Raw genomic sequence first — 15,993 nt, 5'->3', positions numbered from 1 at the left:
AGCGTTCTACAGGGATGCTGGCCCATGTTGACTCCAATGCTTCCCACAGTTGTCAAGTTCACTGGATGTCCTTTGGGTGGTGGACCATTCTTGATACACACGGGAAACTGTTGAGCGTGAAAATTCCAGCAGCGTTACAGTTCTTGACACACTCAAACCGGTGTGCTTGGCACCTTCTACCATACCCCGTTCAAAGGAACATAAATCCTCTGAATGGCACACATACACAATCCATGTCTCAATTGTCTCAAGGCTGAAAAATCCTTCTTTAACCTGTCCTTTCCCTTCACCTACACTGATTGAAGTGGATTTAACAAGTGACATCAACAAGGAATCATAGCTTTCACCTGGATTCACCTGGTCAGTCTGTCATAGAAAGAGCAGGTATTCCTAATGTTTTGTCCACTCAGTGTATATACCAGTGTTTTATACCACTTATGTATGTAAGTGGTATATTTGGACGAATAGGAATTAGTCCCGTGTCTGTAAATTGTTACCTTTAGAGTGTAGGAGGCCATTAGCCATGTTGTTGGTTACCACACATTGTCCCAAGTCTAGTCTATCACTGCCAGCTCATACCAGCTCATACCACCATACCCCACCTATGGTCTTTCATACAGATTCAGATGGAATCTCTAACAGAACTGATCCTGTCTGTTTCTCAGATTGTAACCAACTACTGACCCTTTGACTGACCTCTGACGACGTCTGTGTCAGTTCCATGTTCTCTTACTGCTCTCCCACTTACTCTGGCGTAACACCTTCATCTCTATTAACTGAGTGTTACTAATCAATGCTGTTCCCTTCCATACTTTCTTTGCGTATTGACCAATAGACTATATTGAAAGCCTGTCTACTCTCCCAGACACCTAGACTGACACATACAGTAAGAATATGTGTAAGAAGAGTTCCAGCAACAACACATTCACTGATAGACAGACTGTATACTACACCTGATAGAGGGCTTATCCAAACACCCCTCTTGTTTCCAGTGGATTGGAAACTCTCCATAAGTAATGTCAAGTACATCTGCACCATGCTTACTGGGTAGACCATAATCAGGCATACGCGGGTGGGTGGGTGGAGCTTTGGGTGGGTTAGGAGGGTGGGATGCTTGTGGGAACTGATTAAATATGTATTTGTATTACTTTTGTTTTAATTAAGTCTTGGTTGAAAAGAAAATGTTGGTTACAATATCAAATCTGGTTAGTTTTTATACCTTCTATATACTTAATTGCATTACATTGCACTTGTCAAAATGTTGCAAGCTGATCATTACACTACAAATGTAGTTCTGTGACAGACATGTTTGGGCTTTTTAAAATAAAAATGTCATAACATTTATTTAAGACACCAAGGGGGACACTGTGGTTATTCAATAGATCCTGTATGGTTCTTTGCAACGGCTAGCACTGCATCGTGCAAGACCATCAGGGCTGTTTGCTGTAGTCTAACGTTTGCTCCAGTCAGCAAACGTGCAGAAGTAGTGTAACGACTCCATGACTAATTAACTGGGGAGAGAGAATGGGTGAGAGAGAGAAACAGATAGGTGGAATGGAAGTAATGAAATGTGTGGAAAACGAGTCAAAAAGCAGATAAAGCATGCAGGTTTGAATGAGTTTATCCCTATACAATGAGAGGAAAAGGGCAACTAAGAAATGGAGGTGGAGAGTAGAAACTGAGAATGAGAAACTATTTCAATGTTAGATATTCGGTACAAGTCAAAAGTTTAGACAGACCTACTCATTCCAGGGTTTTTTCTTTATTTTCACTATTTTCTACATTGTAGAATAATAGTGAAGACATCCAAACTATGAAATAACACATATGGAATCATGTAGTAACCAAAAAAGTGTTAAACAAATGTATTTTTTATTCAATTTAACTACAGTAGGCAAGTCAGTTAAGAACAAATTAGCGGTTTAAGGCACTGCATCTCAGTCCTTGAGTCGTCACTACAGACACCCTGGTTCGATTCCAGGCTATATCACAACCTGCCATGATTGGGAGTCTAAAGGACGGTGCACAATTGGCCCAGCGTCATCCAGGTTTGACCGGTGTAGGCCGTCATGGTAAATAAGAATTTGTTCTTAACTGACTTTCCTAGTTAAATAAAGGTTAAATAAAATGTAAATATATATATTTTGCCTTGATGACAGCTTTGCACACTCTTGGCATTCTCTCAACCAGCTTCATGAAATGCATTTCAATTCAGGAAAAGTGAAGGAAAAGCATCCAACAAGTGCTCAGCATATGCGGGAACTCATTCAAGACTGTTGGAAAAGCATTCCAGGTGACTACCTCATGAAGCTGGTTGAGAAAATGCCAAGCGTGTGCAAAGTTGTCATCAATGCAAAGGGTGGATACTTTGAAGAATCTAAAATCTAAAATATATTTAGATTTTTTTAAACACTTTTTTGCTTACCATTCATTGTGATATTTCATAGTTTGATGTTTTCACTATTTTTCTACAATGTTGAAAATAGTAAAAATAAAGAAAAAACTTTCAATGAGTAGGTGTGTCCAAGCTTTGACTGGCATTGTATATGAAGCATTTAAAACAATAGGCTATTAAAACAAAGTGTAGGGCAGCAAATCAGTGGAGCTTAGAGAGAAGGTCTATACAGCTAGGTACTAGCTGTGTGAATGCAGAGGGACTGTGTGACTGTCACTTGTTCTCCTTCTTTGTGTGACCATCAGGACACAGTCACAGCATCTGTGTCCATCACAGGAAAAAGAGATGGAGAAACAGAGACTTCTGTACCAGCAGTCCCGTCTCCATAACCGTGGGGCGGCTGAGATGGTGCTGCAGATGATCAGTGCTTGCAAAGGTACTTCTCCAACCCATGCAGTTACACCAAGGATCCCCAATTACATTAAACTGTGGGATGATTACTCCTTGAGAGGATGGTCAGGGGGACGGAAGATAATTTAGTTATAAATAATTTGTACACTTCAAATTGACCACAAGAATCCCAAACAGATATAGTATTTAACAAAAACAAAATCAAATCAAACCTTGATTACATTGGGATACGATCAATAATGCCTCTCTATTTATACGTAGGAATTCTTCGAAACAGATTTCCTAAATTAAAATCACATTGAGGCTTATTTTTTGCTCATAAAAATAATTTGGCCTGCAGACCGCCTATTGGAGAACCCTGCAGTACTACAAGTCAATGTCTCTCCATCACAGTGCATGTATTTGAAGGGTACCTGTCATGGTCGACAGATATCAAAGACATTATTCATACCCGTCCATCTAGAATGGTAAATAATGCTTTTCTCTGCATTTAGGTGAGACTGGCTGCATGGTGTCCTCCACCCTTAAATTGGGCATCTCCATTCTAAACGGTGGTAACGTTGAGGTTCAACAGGTAAGTGTTCTCTCAGTGGGCTGTCCATCTGACCTGAGGATATAGTAGTAATTGACTGGTCTCATTGTCTGCTTGCAGAAAATGCTTGAGTACTTGAAGGACAAGAAGGATGTTGGCTTCTTTTTGAGTGTCCAGGCTCTAATGCAGACATGCAGGTTTGTCTTCACCCCTGAATTACTCATAAAGGACAGTACCAGTCAAAGATGTGGATACACCTACTCATTCCAAAAAGTTTTGGGACACTGTAAAGCCCATGGAGAATAAGAGCACCTCCTCCCTGCCCACTGCACTGAGGCTAGGAAACACTGTCACCACCTCAAAGTCTATGATAATCGGTATTTTCAATAAGCATTTTTCTACGACTGGCCATGCTTTCCACCTGGCTACCCCCTACCCCGGCCAACAGCTCTGCACCCCCTGCAGAAACTTGCCCAAGTCCCCCCCACCCATTTCTCCTTCACCCAAATTCAGACAGGTGATGTTCTGAAAGAGCTGCAAAATCTGGACCCCTACAAATCAGCTGGGCAAGACAATCTTGACCCTCTCTTTCTAAAATGATCCGCCGAAATTGTTACAACCCCTATTACTAGCCTGTTCAACCTCTCTTTTGTATCGTCTGAGATCCCCAAAGATTGGAAAGCTGCCGCGGTCATCCCCCTCTTCGAAACTGTTATAGTTCTATATCCATCCTGCCCTGCTTTTCTAAAATCTGGTGTTTTGCAGGTAGTATTTAATGAAGCTGCCAGTTGATGACTTATGAGGCGCCTGTTTCTCAAACTAGACACTCTAATTGCACTCTTGCTCAGTTGTGCACCGGGGCCTCCCACTCCTCTTTCTATTCTGGTTAGGGCCAGATTGCGCTACACAGTGTTGTACGAGATCTTCAGTTTCTTGGAAATTTTGTTGCATGGAATAGCCTTCATTTCTCAGAACAAGAATAGACTGAAATTTTCAGGAGAAAGTTATTTGTTTCTGGCCATTTTGAGCCTGTAATCGAACCCACAAATGCTAATGCTCCAGATACTCAACGTGTTAAAAGAAGGCCAGTTTTATTGCTTCTTTAATTAGCACAACAGTTTTCAGCTGTGCTAACATAATTGCGAAAGTGTTTTCTATTGATCAATTAGCCTTTTAAAATTATAAACTTTGGATTAGCTAACACAATGTGCTATTGGAATACAGGAGTGATGGTTGCTGATAATGGGCCTCTGTACGCCTATGTAGATATTCCATAAAAAATCAGCTGTTTCCAGCTACAATAGTCATTTACAACATTAACAATGTCTACACTGTATTTCTGATCAATTTGATGTTATTTTAATGGACAAAAAATGTGCTTTTCTTTCAAAAACAAGGACATTTCTAAGTGACTCAACTTTTGAACAGTAGTGTATATAAATGGAAAATGGAGCCAACAGCTTATGAAGTTTGATAAAAGTTGACTGTATGTTGTTTTTCGTGGCAGTGTCCTGGACCTGAATGCCTTTGAGAGACAGAACAAGGCAGAGGGTCTGGGCATGTTGTCGGAGGAGGGAACAAGTAAGTCTTTAAAGCTCTCACTGTACTGGACACTGGTACACCAACTTTGTACCACCTTACACCATCTTTGCATCCATGTCCTGCCTAGACAATCACACATTCACACATGTGCAGTATCAGGGCCTATGGTCACTGAGTGGGAGTTCCTCCACTTCATTCCTCATCTTTTTTTAAGTATTAGTAACATCCATCAACTCTGCTGTCCAATAATGATTGAGGGATTCATGTGTTGATATGGCTGTAATTTTGTCAGTTTTCACGCCTTGTCAGTTGGTCATTTGAATTTACATGGTGTCTTTTTAGTACTGTATTTTGACTTGCTAATATTTTGTGTTTACATTCAATGTTAATTTGTAAAATATTTTGTAAATGTAGAATCATTTTAAAACTAATTCTTAGTTTAAAACTCCTACGTGTTCTACTGTTGTCAATCAACTCACCATCGCTCTCTTTCCCTACCTTGCCATCATCGTGTCCCTCCCTCCCCTATCCTCTCTTCCCATTCCCTCCTTTGCTGGTCCTCAGACATGAAGTCAGAACGGGGTAAATGATACCTCTGTCCCTCTGTTTTTCTACCTTTTCTCTTTCTATTGCCCTCCCTGTTCCCTCTCCCTGTCTCTTCATTTTCTTTCGCTCTTAATTATCTTGTGTTGTGGGGCTCACCTTTATTCAATTTCACACTCAAGGAGTTTATGAAATAACCTTTCAGTCATGTCAAGTAATGCCAATTCCATTGTTTCTCTGGTATATACTGTACATGACTATATACTGTATTCATAGTAAACTTATTAAACTCTCAAAGAGTAATTTACCCTAACAACAGACAATGACTGAAAAGTGTTTTTTCCCATTGAGTGGCTAACCACAGATCTACTGAAACTCAGAAGCTCACCATTATTGCGATCAGACTTCCTGAGCAAGGAATAAGCTCAATATCTGGATCTATCGATCTCTTGTATTAATCCTCAGTGTTTGTAGCTCTGGGCCTGTATCCACAAAGCGTCTCAGAGTAGGATTGCTGATCTAGGATCTGTCCATATACAGTGCATTTGGAAAGTATTTAGACCCCTTGACTTTTTCCATATTTTGTTATGTTCAGCCTTATTCTAAAATTGATTAACTTGTTTTTTTTCCCTGATCAATCTACACCTAATACCTCATAATGACAAAGGAAAAACAGGTTTTTAGAGGTGTTTGCAAATGTATAACAAAAAAAGAATGGTGTTCAGACCCTGAGCGACCCAGTCTTACACAGAATCTTGTCATGCCTTTTAATGAGGAGTGGCTTCCGTCTAGCTACTCTACTAGAAAGGCCTGATTGGTGGAGTGCTGCGGAGATTTCGAGTCTCATAGCAAAGGGTCTGAAAACTTATGTAAATAAGGTATTTCTGTTTTTGATTTTTAATAAATTAGCAAAGAATTCCCAAAAATCTGTTTTCGCTTTGTCATTATGTAGTATGTAGATTGATGAGGATTTTTTTTATGGTATCCATTTTAGAATAAGGCTGTAACGTAACAAAATGTGGACAAAGGGAAGGGGTCTGAATACTTTCCGAATGAGCTGTAATCATATTTTTTATGATATGAAAGGCAAACTGATCCTAGATCAGCACTCTGTCTGCCCCACCCACCTCTGAACCCTCACATGACTTACACTGTAATCCCCCCACAATGACATCATCCCTCCTCCACTCTACCTTGCTTGGACAGAAGTCCAACTCTGGCCCTCTTAACCCACATTCAGTGGAGGTAGAGGAGTGCAGTAGGTCTGTGCTGCATGACTGTGTTTCTGCATGCACTGACTAAGGAACTGACAGGGTCAACTTCTCCATTACGTTGAATGTCTGTGCGGTACACAGTGTTGTCCATTGTATCTATCTATACATGTTCATGTGACCATGTACTTTTATCTGTATGTATACTGTGTATTTAGTATACTGTGTTGTCAGTGTTGATGGAGAACTGTTTCTTTATGTGTTTATGTATGTGACATAATGGTGTTTTATTATGTGTATTATAGTGCAGAGGTTCTTATCGTTGCTTGTTGCTGTGAATGTGCTTTTACAGTACATGCCAACCTGTTGGCCATGATTCAGCAAGTGTTTGAAGTTTTCTATATTGTAGCTACAGTGAACAACTCAGTATGGACTAAAGGAAGATGGACCGTCTGTAAGGAGGAGGCTATTGCAGCTCTTACTAATATGATTATGCAGACGTGATGGAGGGCTGTGAAATGATCATCACACTCACCTTATTGCTGCAAGCATGTGTGCTGCTGACCATGGCACGCACTGGCTAACACTCGGATGAATGGCTCAAATTGTCTAGTTAGTCTCCCACCTACATTACATATAGATAGATAGAGGTGGCCTGACTGAACCCCCCCCTTATGTCAAATACATCCAGTACCCCTAAAACTAGTCTGATCCTATGCCCCTTTGTCTGACCTCTCTAGGTGAGAAAGTCATGTCGGATGATGAGTTTACATGTGATCTGTTCCGCATGTTGCAGCTGCTCTGTGAGGGCCACAATAACGGTGAGAAAAATATTATCCAATGGTGTTCTATTTAGGGAATGATGGATTCATCTGTGGCGGCACAGCAACACTTAGGACAATGACATTGAATCATGACTTGATATAATGCTGATCAAATGTTGGCAGTCTATTTGAGTGGACTGTGTTTTTACTCCAGATTTCCAGAACTACTTGAGGACACAGACAGGCAGCACCACCACTATCAACATCATCATCTGCACTGTGGATTACCTCCTCCGACTGCAGGTACTGGGACTCTGACTATTAACACATACCTGTTAAAAAGGTGTCCTGTTGTCCCTTTTACCATGAACATTCACATTTCTAATGAATTTTAGAAAGCCCTTTTTACATCAGCAGTTGTCACAAAGTGCAGAAACCCAACCTAAAACTACAAAGAGCAAGAAATGCAGAAGCACAGTGGCTTTCTCTCTAACCCTCTCTCTCTCCCACTCTCTCTCTCACCCACCCTCTCTCTCTTTCACCCCCCCTCTCTCACCTTCTCGCTCTTTCACCCTCACTCATTCACCTTCTCACTTTCTCTATATCTCGCTCTCTCTCTCTCTCTCTCTCTCTCTCTCTCTCTCTCTCTCTCTCACCTTCTCGCTCTTTCACCCTCACTCGTTCACCTTCTCACTTTCTCTATCTCTCGCTCTCTATCTTTCAATCTCTCTAAAGGAGTCAATCAGTGATTTCTACTGGTATTACTCTGGGAAAGAGATCATCGATGAGCCAGGCAAGAAGAACTTCTCCAAGGCCATGACAGTGGCTAAACAGATCTTTAACAGTCTGACTGAGTACATCCAGGTGAGTATAAACCCATTCATCTGTACAGTATGTAGATGACTGAAAAGCCAACTGACATTTACTCCTGAGGTGCTGACCTGTTTCACCCTCGACAACCACTGTGATTATTATTATTTGATCCTGCTGGTCATTTATGAACATTTGAACATCTTGGCCATGTTCTGTTATAATCTCCACCCGGCACAGCCAGAAGAGGACTGTCCACCCCTCATAGCCTGGTTCCTCTCTAGGTTTCTTCCTAGGTTCTGGCCTTTCTAGGGAGTTTTTTCCCAGCCACCGTGCTTCTACACCTGCATTGCTTGCTGTTTGGGGTTTTAGGCTGGGTTTCTGTACGGCACTTTGAGATATCAGCTGATGTAAGAAGGGCTATATAAATAGATTTGATTTGATGACTGGATGTTAGTGGGTAAGTGTGTGACGTATGTACCCGGTGGTCTCCCCGCAGGGTCCGTGTACAGGCAACCAGCAGTCCCTGACCCACAGCAGGCTGTGGGATGCAGTAGTAGGCTTCCTCCACGTCTTTGCCCACTTGATGATGAAGCTGGCACAGGTACAAGCTACCTGCCTCAAAATATCAACATACACATCTACACATCTCAGCACACAAAACATGGCTACTATCCCCCTAGAAACCACACATTGTGTACCTTACACTGAAGTTGGATGTGCATGAGGAAATTACATAGTTTGTATATATATATGTATCTGGCATGTAAATGCCCACAAAAATAATCTGTATGTAACTCCGCTGTGCACAAAATACACTTGCATCTACATTTCATGGTATAGGCTATTTTGTGCACTTTTTATTAAAGGATTGTGGTTTCACATATCAAAGTGGTCTGTGTTACCATTTCTGGGGTGAAAATCTGCTCTGAACTTACACTTGACTGCCAACTATGCATTTAACAAACGCCTTTCAAGCCAACAACTTGAACACTTTTGTTGCATTGTTTGACTGATAAGTCTGTAATTTCAAAAATATGTATTTCCCGTGAACGTAGTTTATAAAAAGTGAATCTGGAATGGTGAACTAGATCTTATTGTGATGCTAAAAACCTCTGCTACATGAAAGTGTCCTCTCTTACTCCCAGGCATAAAGCAATCAGCCTCAGAGATATCTCCTCACAGGTATCTCCTCACAGATATCTCCTCACAGGTATCTCCTCACAGATATCTCCTCACAGATATATCCTCACAGATATCTCCTCACAGATATCTCCTCACAGATATCTCCTCAGAGATATCTCCTCAGAGATATCTCCTCAGAGATATCTCCTCACAGATATCTCCTCACAGATATCTCCTCACAGATATCTTCTCATGCACACTCTCTTTTCTCCCTGACATTCACACTAATGCACTGGCTTGCAGACGCACCACATACATGACTAGAACACTATTGAACAGTGGTACTCCTTTTTTAACTGAAGAAAGTAACGCCCTATTTGTACCGTACTGTACCGTACTGTAAGTATGTTAGTTACAAGTAAACCGTTTGTAGATTGATAAGTTATATGTACTGATAATGAAATATATTAGCGGTGTAATGTTAGTACGTAACACCTTGATGAAACTATAGCCAACTGTAAAATCCAAGTACTTTGAAATGTAGCACTGTTTTTATGTTTTTATCGTTTACAAATCCTATGAGATATTGATGATGTAAACTGTCTTTCACATGGTCTATGCAGGGTAAAGTATGTACTCATTTTATTTATCTATCATTGACGTGATTGGGTGTTTACCAGTTTGTTCCTGATTCATCCCTGCTTTTTTCTCAGTTTGTTTTATACTCAGCTGCCTTTAAGGCTAGAATAAGAAGAAGAAAAATACTTATTTTGTAATTCAATAATATTGTATGTCAACCTCCAGAACAGTGGCAACACAACCTACTGCAACAATGGAATCATTGCTTTATTTGGTTAACTTCAAGTGCTTTATACAATGACATTACTAACCTACATTAGGGATAGGAAAGTGAAATGCTTAAAAGCAGGTGAATGTAAAGCTCGCTGAATGAAGGGACAGCCCTTTTACACTCCCCTGATGGAGCGTACACTGTATAGGGGTTAGAGTGACCTGGACACCGTAATGTTTTGACTGTGTGTGTGTGTGTGTGTGTGTGTGTGTGTGTGTGTGTGTGTGTGTGTGTGTGTGTGTGTGTGTGTGTGTGTGTGTGTGTGTGTGTGTGTGTGTGTGTGTGTGTGTGTGTGTGTGTGTGTGTGTGTGTGTGTGTGTGTGTGTGATGCTTTCTGACTAATTCTAACATTGCCCCAGCATAAAGTTGTAGATGCATGTTGCTCTCTAGTCTTTCTGTGTAAAATGTATATTCTTTTTCACTTTTAAGAACTCTTAAACTATATGTTGTTGGCCGAAAACCAAGTGAACTTACAGGCTCTCATGAATTGTAAGTTGTATACATGCCAAATGTAAGTTGATGTAGTAAAATGTAATTTTCCCTGATCGGTTAATCGTTTATGATGAAATATGTTAAATGTGTACCTCAATAAAATGCAAGCAAAGGGGATATCCCGCTAACCTTCATCTCATTCTGTCTTACCGTGGAGACAAGCATTTACTGTATTGGCAGTTTTAATATAAGCATTTACTGTAAATGCAGTTGTAACATAAGTATTTACTGTAATGACAGATTTAACATAAGCATTTACTGTAATAGCAGTTTTGACATGGGCATTTACTGTAATAGCAGTTTTGACATAATCATTTACTGTAATGGCAGTTTTGACATAAGCATTTACTGTAATAGCAGTTTTGACATAATCATTTACTGTAATGGCAGTTTTGACATAAGTATTTATTGTAATGGCAGTTTTGACATAAGCATTTACTGTAATGGCAGTTTTAACATAAGCATTTACTGTAATGGCAGTTTTGACTTAAGCATTTACTGTAATGGCAGTTTTAACATAAGCATTTACTGTAATGGCAGTTTTAACATAAGCATTTACTGTAATGGCAGTTTTGACTTAAGCATTTACTGTAATGGCAGTTTTGACATAAGCATTTACAAATGATAGTCCCATTAAGCACAAACCAGATGGGATGGCGTATCGCTGCAGAATGCTGTGGTAGCCATGCTGGTTAAATGTGCCTTGAATTCTAAATAAATCACAGATAGTGTCACCAGCAAAGCACCCACACACCATCACACCTCCTCCTTCATGCTTCAAGGTGGGAACCACCCATGCAGAGATCATCCGTTCACCTCCTCCTTCATGCTTCAAGGTGGGAACCACACATGCAGAGATCATCCGTTCACCTCCTCTTTGCGTCTCACAAAAAAACAGCGGATGGAACCAAAAATCTCAAATTTGGACTCATCAGACCAAAGGACATATTTCCACCGGTCTAATGTTCATTGCTCGTATTTCTTGGCCCAAGCAAGTCTCTTCTTCTTATTGGTGTCCTTTAGTAGTGGTTTCTTTGCAGCAATTCGACCATGAACGCCTGATTCACCTAGTATCTTCTGAACAGTTGAAGTGGAGATGTCTGTTACTTGAACTCTGTGAAGCATTTATTTGGGCTGCGATTTCTGAGGCTGGTAACTCTAATGAACTTATCCTCTGCAGCAGGGGTAATTTGGGGTCTTCCTTTTCTGTGGCGGTTCTCATGAGAGCTAGTTTCATCATAAAGCTTGATGGTTTTTGCGACTGCACTTGAAGAAACTCATTAAAAATCCTACAGTGTGATTTTCTGGATTTTTTCCCCTCATTTTGTCTGTCATAGTTGAAGTGTACCTATGATGAAAATTACAGGCCTCTCTCATCTTTTTAAGTGGGAGAACTTGCACAATTGGTGGCTGACTAAATACTTTTTTGCCCCACTGTATGTTATTTCAGAGTTTTGATGTCTTCACTATTATGCCACAATGTAGAAAATAGTAAAATAAAGAAAAACCCTTGAATGAGTAGGTGTCCAAACTTTTGACTGGTACTATATTTTTCAGCGGATTCATACAGATTGGGAAATCATTATGCTGATAACCTCATTGAATATATACAGTATTAATGCAAGGTGTTTGGTCTGAAATCCAAACCATATGTGTTCGGACCATCCCTCTCACTATTGTCATACTGCATGAATACTTCTAGATTCTCCAACCATTTGAGATTTCATTGGCAGAAGAATTATCTTCACTATCATTAGAAGTCTGCAGGCCTGAAATGCACTATAGTAACAGTAAATGCTATTGTTGTGAAGCGTTGTGTATATGTTTGTGCTGTCTCGTAGGACTCCAGCCAGATTGGCCTGCTGAAGGAGCTACTGGACCTTCAGAAAGAGATGGTGGTTATGCTGCTCTCTCTACTAGAGGGTAAAATTACATTTTTATGACAGACTTTCTAACTTTCTGCTGTTTTTCTCTTTAATTCCTCCCATCTCCTTCATGATTTGCCTCCTTGTAATGTTGTGTTTCAGGTAATGTGGTTAACGGCACCATTGCCCGTCAGATGGTGGACATGCTGGTGGAGTCCTCCAGCAACGTGGAGATGATCCTCAAGTTCTTTGACATGTTCCTCAAACTGAAGGACATTGTGGCGTCAGACGCCTTCCGTGATTACGTGACCGACCCCCGAGGGTTAATCTCTAAGAAAGACTTTCAGAAGGCCATGGACAGCCAGAAACAGTATTCTCCCTCTGAGATCCAATTCCTGTTGTCCTGCTCAGAGGCTGATGAGAACGACATGATAAACTTTGAGGAGTTTGCCGACCGCTTCCAGGAGCCGGCTAAAGACATTGGCTTTAACATTGCAGTGTTGCTGACAAACCTGTCTGAACATGTGCCTCATGACCTCAGGCTGAAGAACTTCTTAGAGCAGGCAGAGAGTGTACTCAACTACTTCCGCCCCTTCCTGGGCCGTATAGAGATCATGGGTGCCAGCAGGAAGATAGAGCGTATCTACTTTGAGATCAGCGAGGTCCACCGCACACAGTGGGAGATGCCTCAGGTCAGAGAGTCCAAACGACAGTTCATCTTTGATGTGGTTAATGAGGGGGGCGAGTCGGAGAAGATGGAGATGTTTGTCAACTTCTGTGAGGACACTATCTTTGAGATGAACATTGCCTCCCAGATCTCGGAGCAGGTGGAGGAGAAGGATGATGATGATGATCCAGCTGAAGGAGGAACTGATACAGGAGGAGGAGGAGGTGGAGATGAAGGCGGCAATGGAGAGGAAGGAGAGCCAGAGTCCATCTCTGCCTTTGCAGACTTCATCAACAGCGTATTGAACTTCCTGAGTATCTTCACATTCCGTAACCTGCGACGGCAATACCGCAGGGTAAGGAAGATGACCATCAAGCAGATAGTGGTGGGTCTGGCTACCTTCTTCTGGACTATCCTCATCGGCATCCTGCACTTCATCTACAGTGTATGTAAGGGCTTCTTCCTGCTCATCTGGCAAACTCTATTTGGCGGAGGCCTGGTGGAGGGAGCAAAGAACATCACAGTGACAGAGATCCTGGCCAGTATGCCTGACCCCACCCAGGATGAGGTGCATGGGGACCTGGCAGGGGAGCCTGGGGTTGGGAAGGAGCAGGAGGCAGGAGGGGTGACTGACCAAATAGATACAGGCGGTGGAGAGGAGGAGGAGGAGGACAATAAAGACAAGGAAGGTGGGGGGACACCACGCATCGATGCTCCTGGTGGACTTGGTGACATGGGAATTGAGGCCACTGTTGAGCCTCCTACTCCCGAGGGTACTCCTTTGACCAAGAGAAAACGGGTGAGGCACCTTTTCTTTCTAATGCAGAGACAAAGAAGTGCATGGTGAGCTTTCCAGTAACGTATGTGTAGATTCACATATACTAATGACCTTTTTCTTGTGGTTGGCAGCAACCAGATGAGGGTGATGCTGCAGCAGCTGATGGCCAAGCAGCTGATGGCCAAGCTGCTGATGGCCAAGCTGCTGATGGCCAAGCAGCTGATGGCCTAGCTGCTGAACCGGCTTCTGCTCCTGCCATAAAGGAGCCCCCTCCAGAGCCTGAGAAGGCAGAGTGAGTACCTCAGGCCATCTTCCTACATGTACAGTAGATGAACTCTTTCATCCCCATTTATAAACCATACTGTACATGCTTTAATGTTGTGGTGTTTGTTGGAATGTGCCAAAAAACAACCTTTTTACTTAATTCTCAGCACTGAAAATGGAGAGAAGGCCGAGAAAGAAGCTGAGACCAAAGAGGAGAAGCAGGAGGAAGCGATAGAAAAGAAACCCAAGTCTAAGAAAGATAAGAAGCAACACAGGGAGCAAGGGTTCCAACTCTGGACTGAGCTGGACATCCAAAGAAACAAATTCTTGGTTAGACACGATAGTGTCTAATAAATAATTGCTATCCTGCAGTAGATTTTGCAACGTGTTGATGTCAATTCCACTATCCACCTGTGATTAATACAACTTATTTTGTCTCTTTCCCAGAACTACCTCTCTCGGAACTTTTACAATCTGCGTTTTCTGGCACTGTTCATTGCATTTGCCCTGAACTTTATTCTACTCTTCTACAAGGTCAAGAAATGCTGCTATATTATCTTCTGTCACCTTTAAATATCTTACCATCACTCCGATTCTATAATTGAAACAAACAGCATCTATTTTCAATGACTTCTCAATAAACTGAAAGTTTGAAACGATTTCATTCAAAAGTTTTTATGTTTTATTCAAATCCCTTCATTAATTGACTGCCTTCAATTCGAATGCCTTTAACATCTAGAGTTAAATGTTAGTAATGTATTTGTTTTTCTGTGTCTGCCTGTGTGCATTGTGCAGGTGTCGGACACCCCCCGTGGAGAAGGTGATGAGGTGGAAGGCTCTGGCATGTTTGAGGGCTCAGGGTTGGGAGTGCTGTTTGAGGGAATTGGGCTGTTTGAGGGCTCAGCAGAGGAGATGGAGGGATCTGGTGGAGAGGAAGGAGGAGATGAGGAAGAGGAGGGTGGCCCAGTCTACTTCTTCTTGGAGGAGAGCACTGGCTACATGCAGCCCACCCTCACCTTCCTGGCTACCCTGCACACCGTCATCGCCTTCCTCTGCATCATCGGTTACAACTGTCTAAAGGTGAGGCTTCTACAGTAATGCTGCTACTAATACTGATGCTACTACTACTGCTACTACTACTACGTCTACTACTGCTGCTACTACTACTACTATGTCAACGACTGCTAATACAACTATTGCTACTACTGCTGTTAATACTAGTACTACTACTGCAACTATTGCTGCTACTAGTACTACTACTACTGCTGCTAATCCCGCTGCTACTACTGCTGCTACTGCTTCGACTACTGCTGCAACTACTACTCCTGCTACTGCTACTGCTGCTGCTAATACTGCTACTGCTGCAACTACGTCTACTACTGCTAATACAACTATTGCTACTACTGCTGTTAATACTAGACCTACTACTGTTACTACTACTACTACAACTACTACTACTACTGCTGCTAATACTACTGCTGCTACTGCTGCTACTACTACTGCTGCTACTGCTGCTGCTGATGCTATACTACTACTGCTACTACTACTAATACTGCTACTGGTACTACTACTACTGCTACTACTACTACTACTACTACTGCTGCTACTGCTGATTCTACTACTGCTGATGCTACTACTGCTGCTACTGCTGCTACTACTGCTACTGCTGTTGCTACTAATACTGCTGCTACTACTAATACTGCTGCCGCTGCTGCTACTACTGCTACTACTACTACTACTACTA

At 41.8% G+C, this 15,993-nt stretch overlaps 1 protein-coding gene across 6 annotated transcripts in view; it reads left to right on the top strand.

The window, feature by feature from the left end:
- The window catches only part of LOC118384831 (ryanodine receptor 1-like), a 95,334-nt gene that overhangs the window by 66,892 nt on the left and 12,449 nt on the right, over positions 1-15,993 (top strand). For 5 of the 6 annotated variants that reach the window (XR_008139053.1, XR_008139055.1, XR_008139054.1 and 2 more), the window contains 15 exons: positions 2,732-2,831; positions 3,301-3,380; positions 3,459-3,535; positions 4,846-4,919; positions 5,445-5,462; positions 7,375-7,455; positions 7,613-7,701; positions 8,134-8,262; positions 8,708-8,812; positions 12,517-12,598; positions 12,703-14,006; positions 14,117-14,277; positions 14,417-14,579; positions 14,697-14,783; positions 15,045-15,329. Coding sequence is in view for 3 of the 6 variants with exons in the window: in XM_052520900.1 (XP_052376860.1) it covers positions 2,732-2,831; positions 3,301-3,380; positions 3,459-3,535; positions 4,846-4,919; positions 5,445-5,462; positions 7,375-7,455; positions 7,613-7,701; positions 8,134-8,262; positions 8,708-8,812; positions 12,517-12,598; positions 12,703-14,006; positions 14,117-14,277; positions 14,417-14,579; positions 14,697-14,783; positions 15,045-15,329 (2,835 nt within the window). In the remaining 3 variants the exon portion in view is untranslated. The remainder of the gene's footprint in view (positions 1-2,731; positions 2,832-3,300; positions 3,381-3,458; positions 3,536-4,845; positions 4,920-5,444; positions 5,463-7,374; positions 7,456-7,612; positions 7,702-8,133; positions 8,263-8,707; positions 8,813-12,516; positions 12,599-12,702; positions 14,007-14,116; positions 14,278-14,416; positions 14,580-14,696; positions 14,784-15,044; positions 15,330-15,993) is intronic. The other variant, XM_052520901.1, reaches the window with a different exon arrangement.

Source organism: Oncorhynchus keta, chromosome 6, assembly GCF_023373465.1.
Source record: "Oncorhynchus keta strain PuntledgeMale-10-30-2019 chromosome 6, Oket_V2, whole genome shotgun sequence".
In the NCBI taxonomy this organism is placed as follows: Eukaryota; Metazoa; Chordata; class Actinopteri; order Salmoniformes; family Salmonidae; genus Oncorhynchus; species Oncorhynchus keta.
Note: the sequence above shows the minus strand (reverse complement) of the source record. Positions and strands in the feature narration are given on the sequence as shown.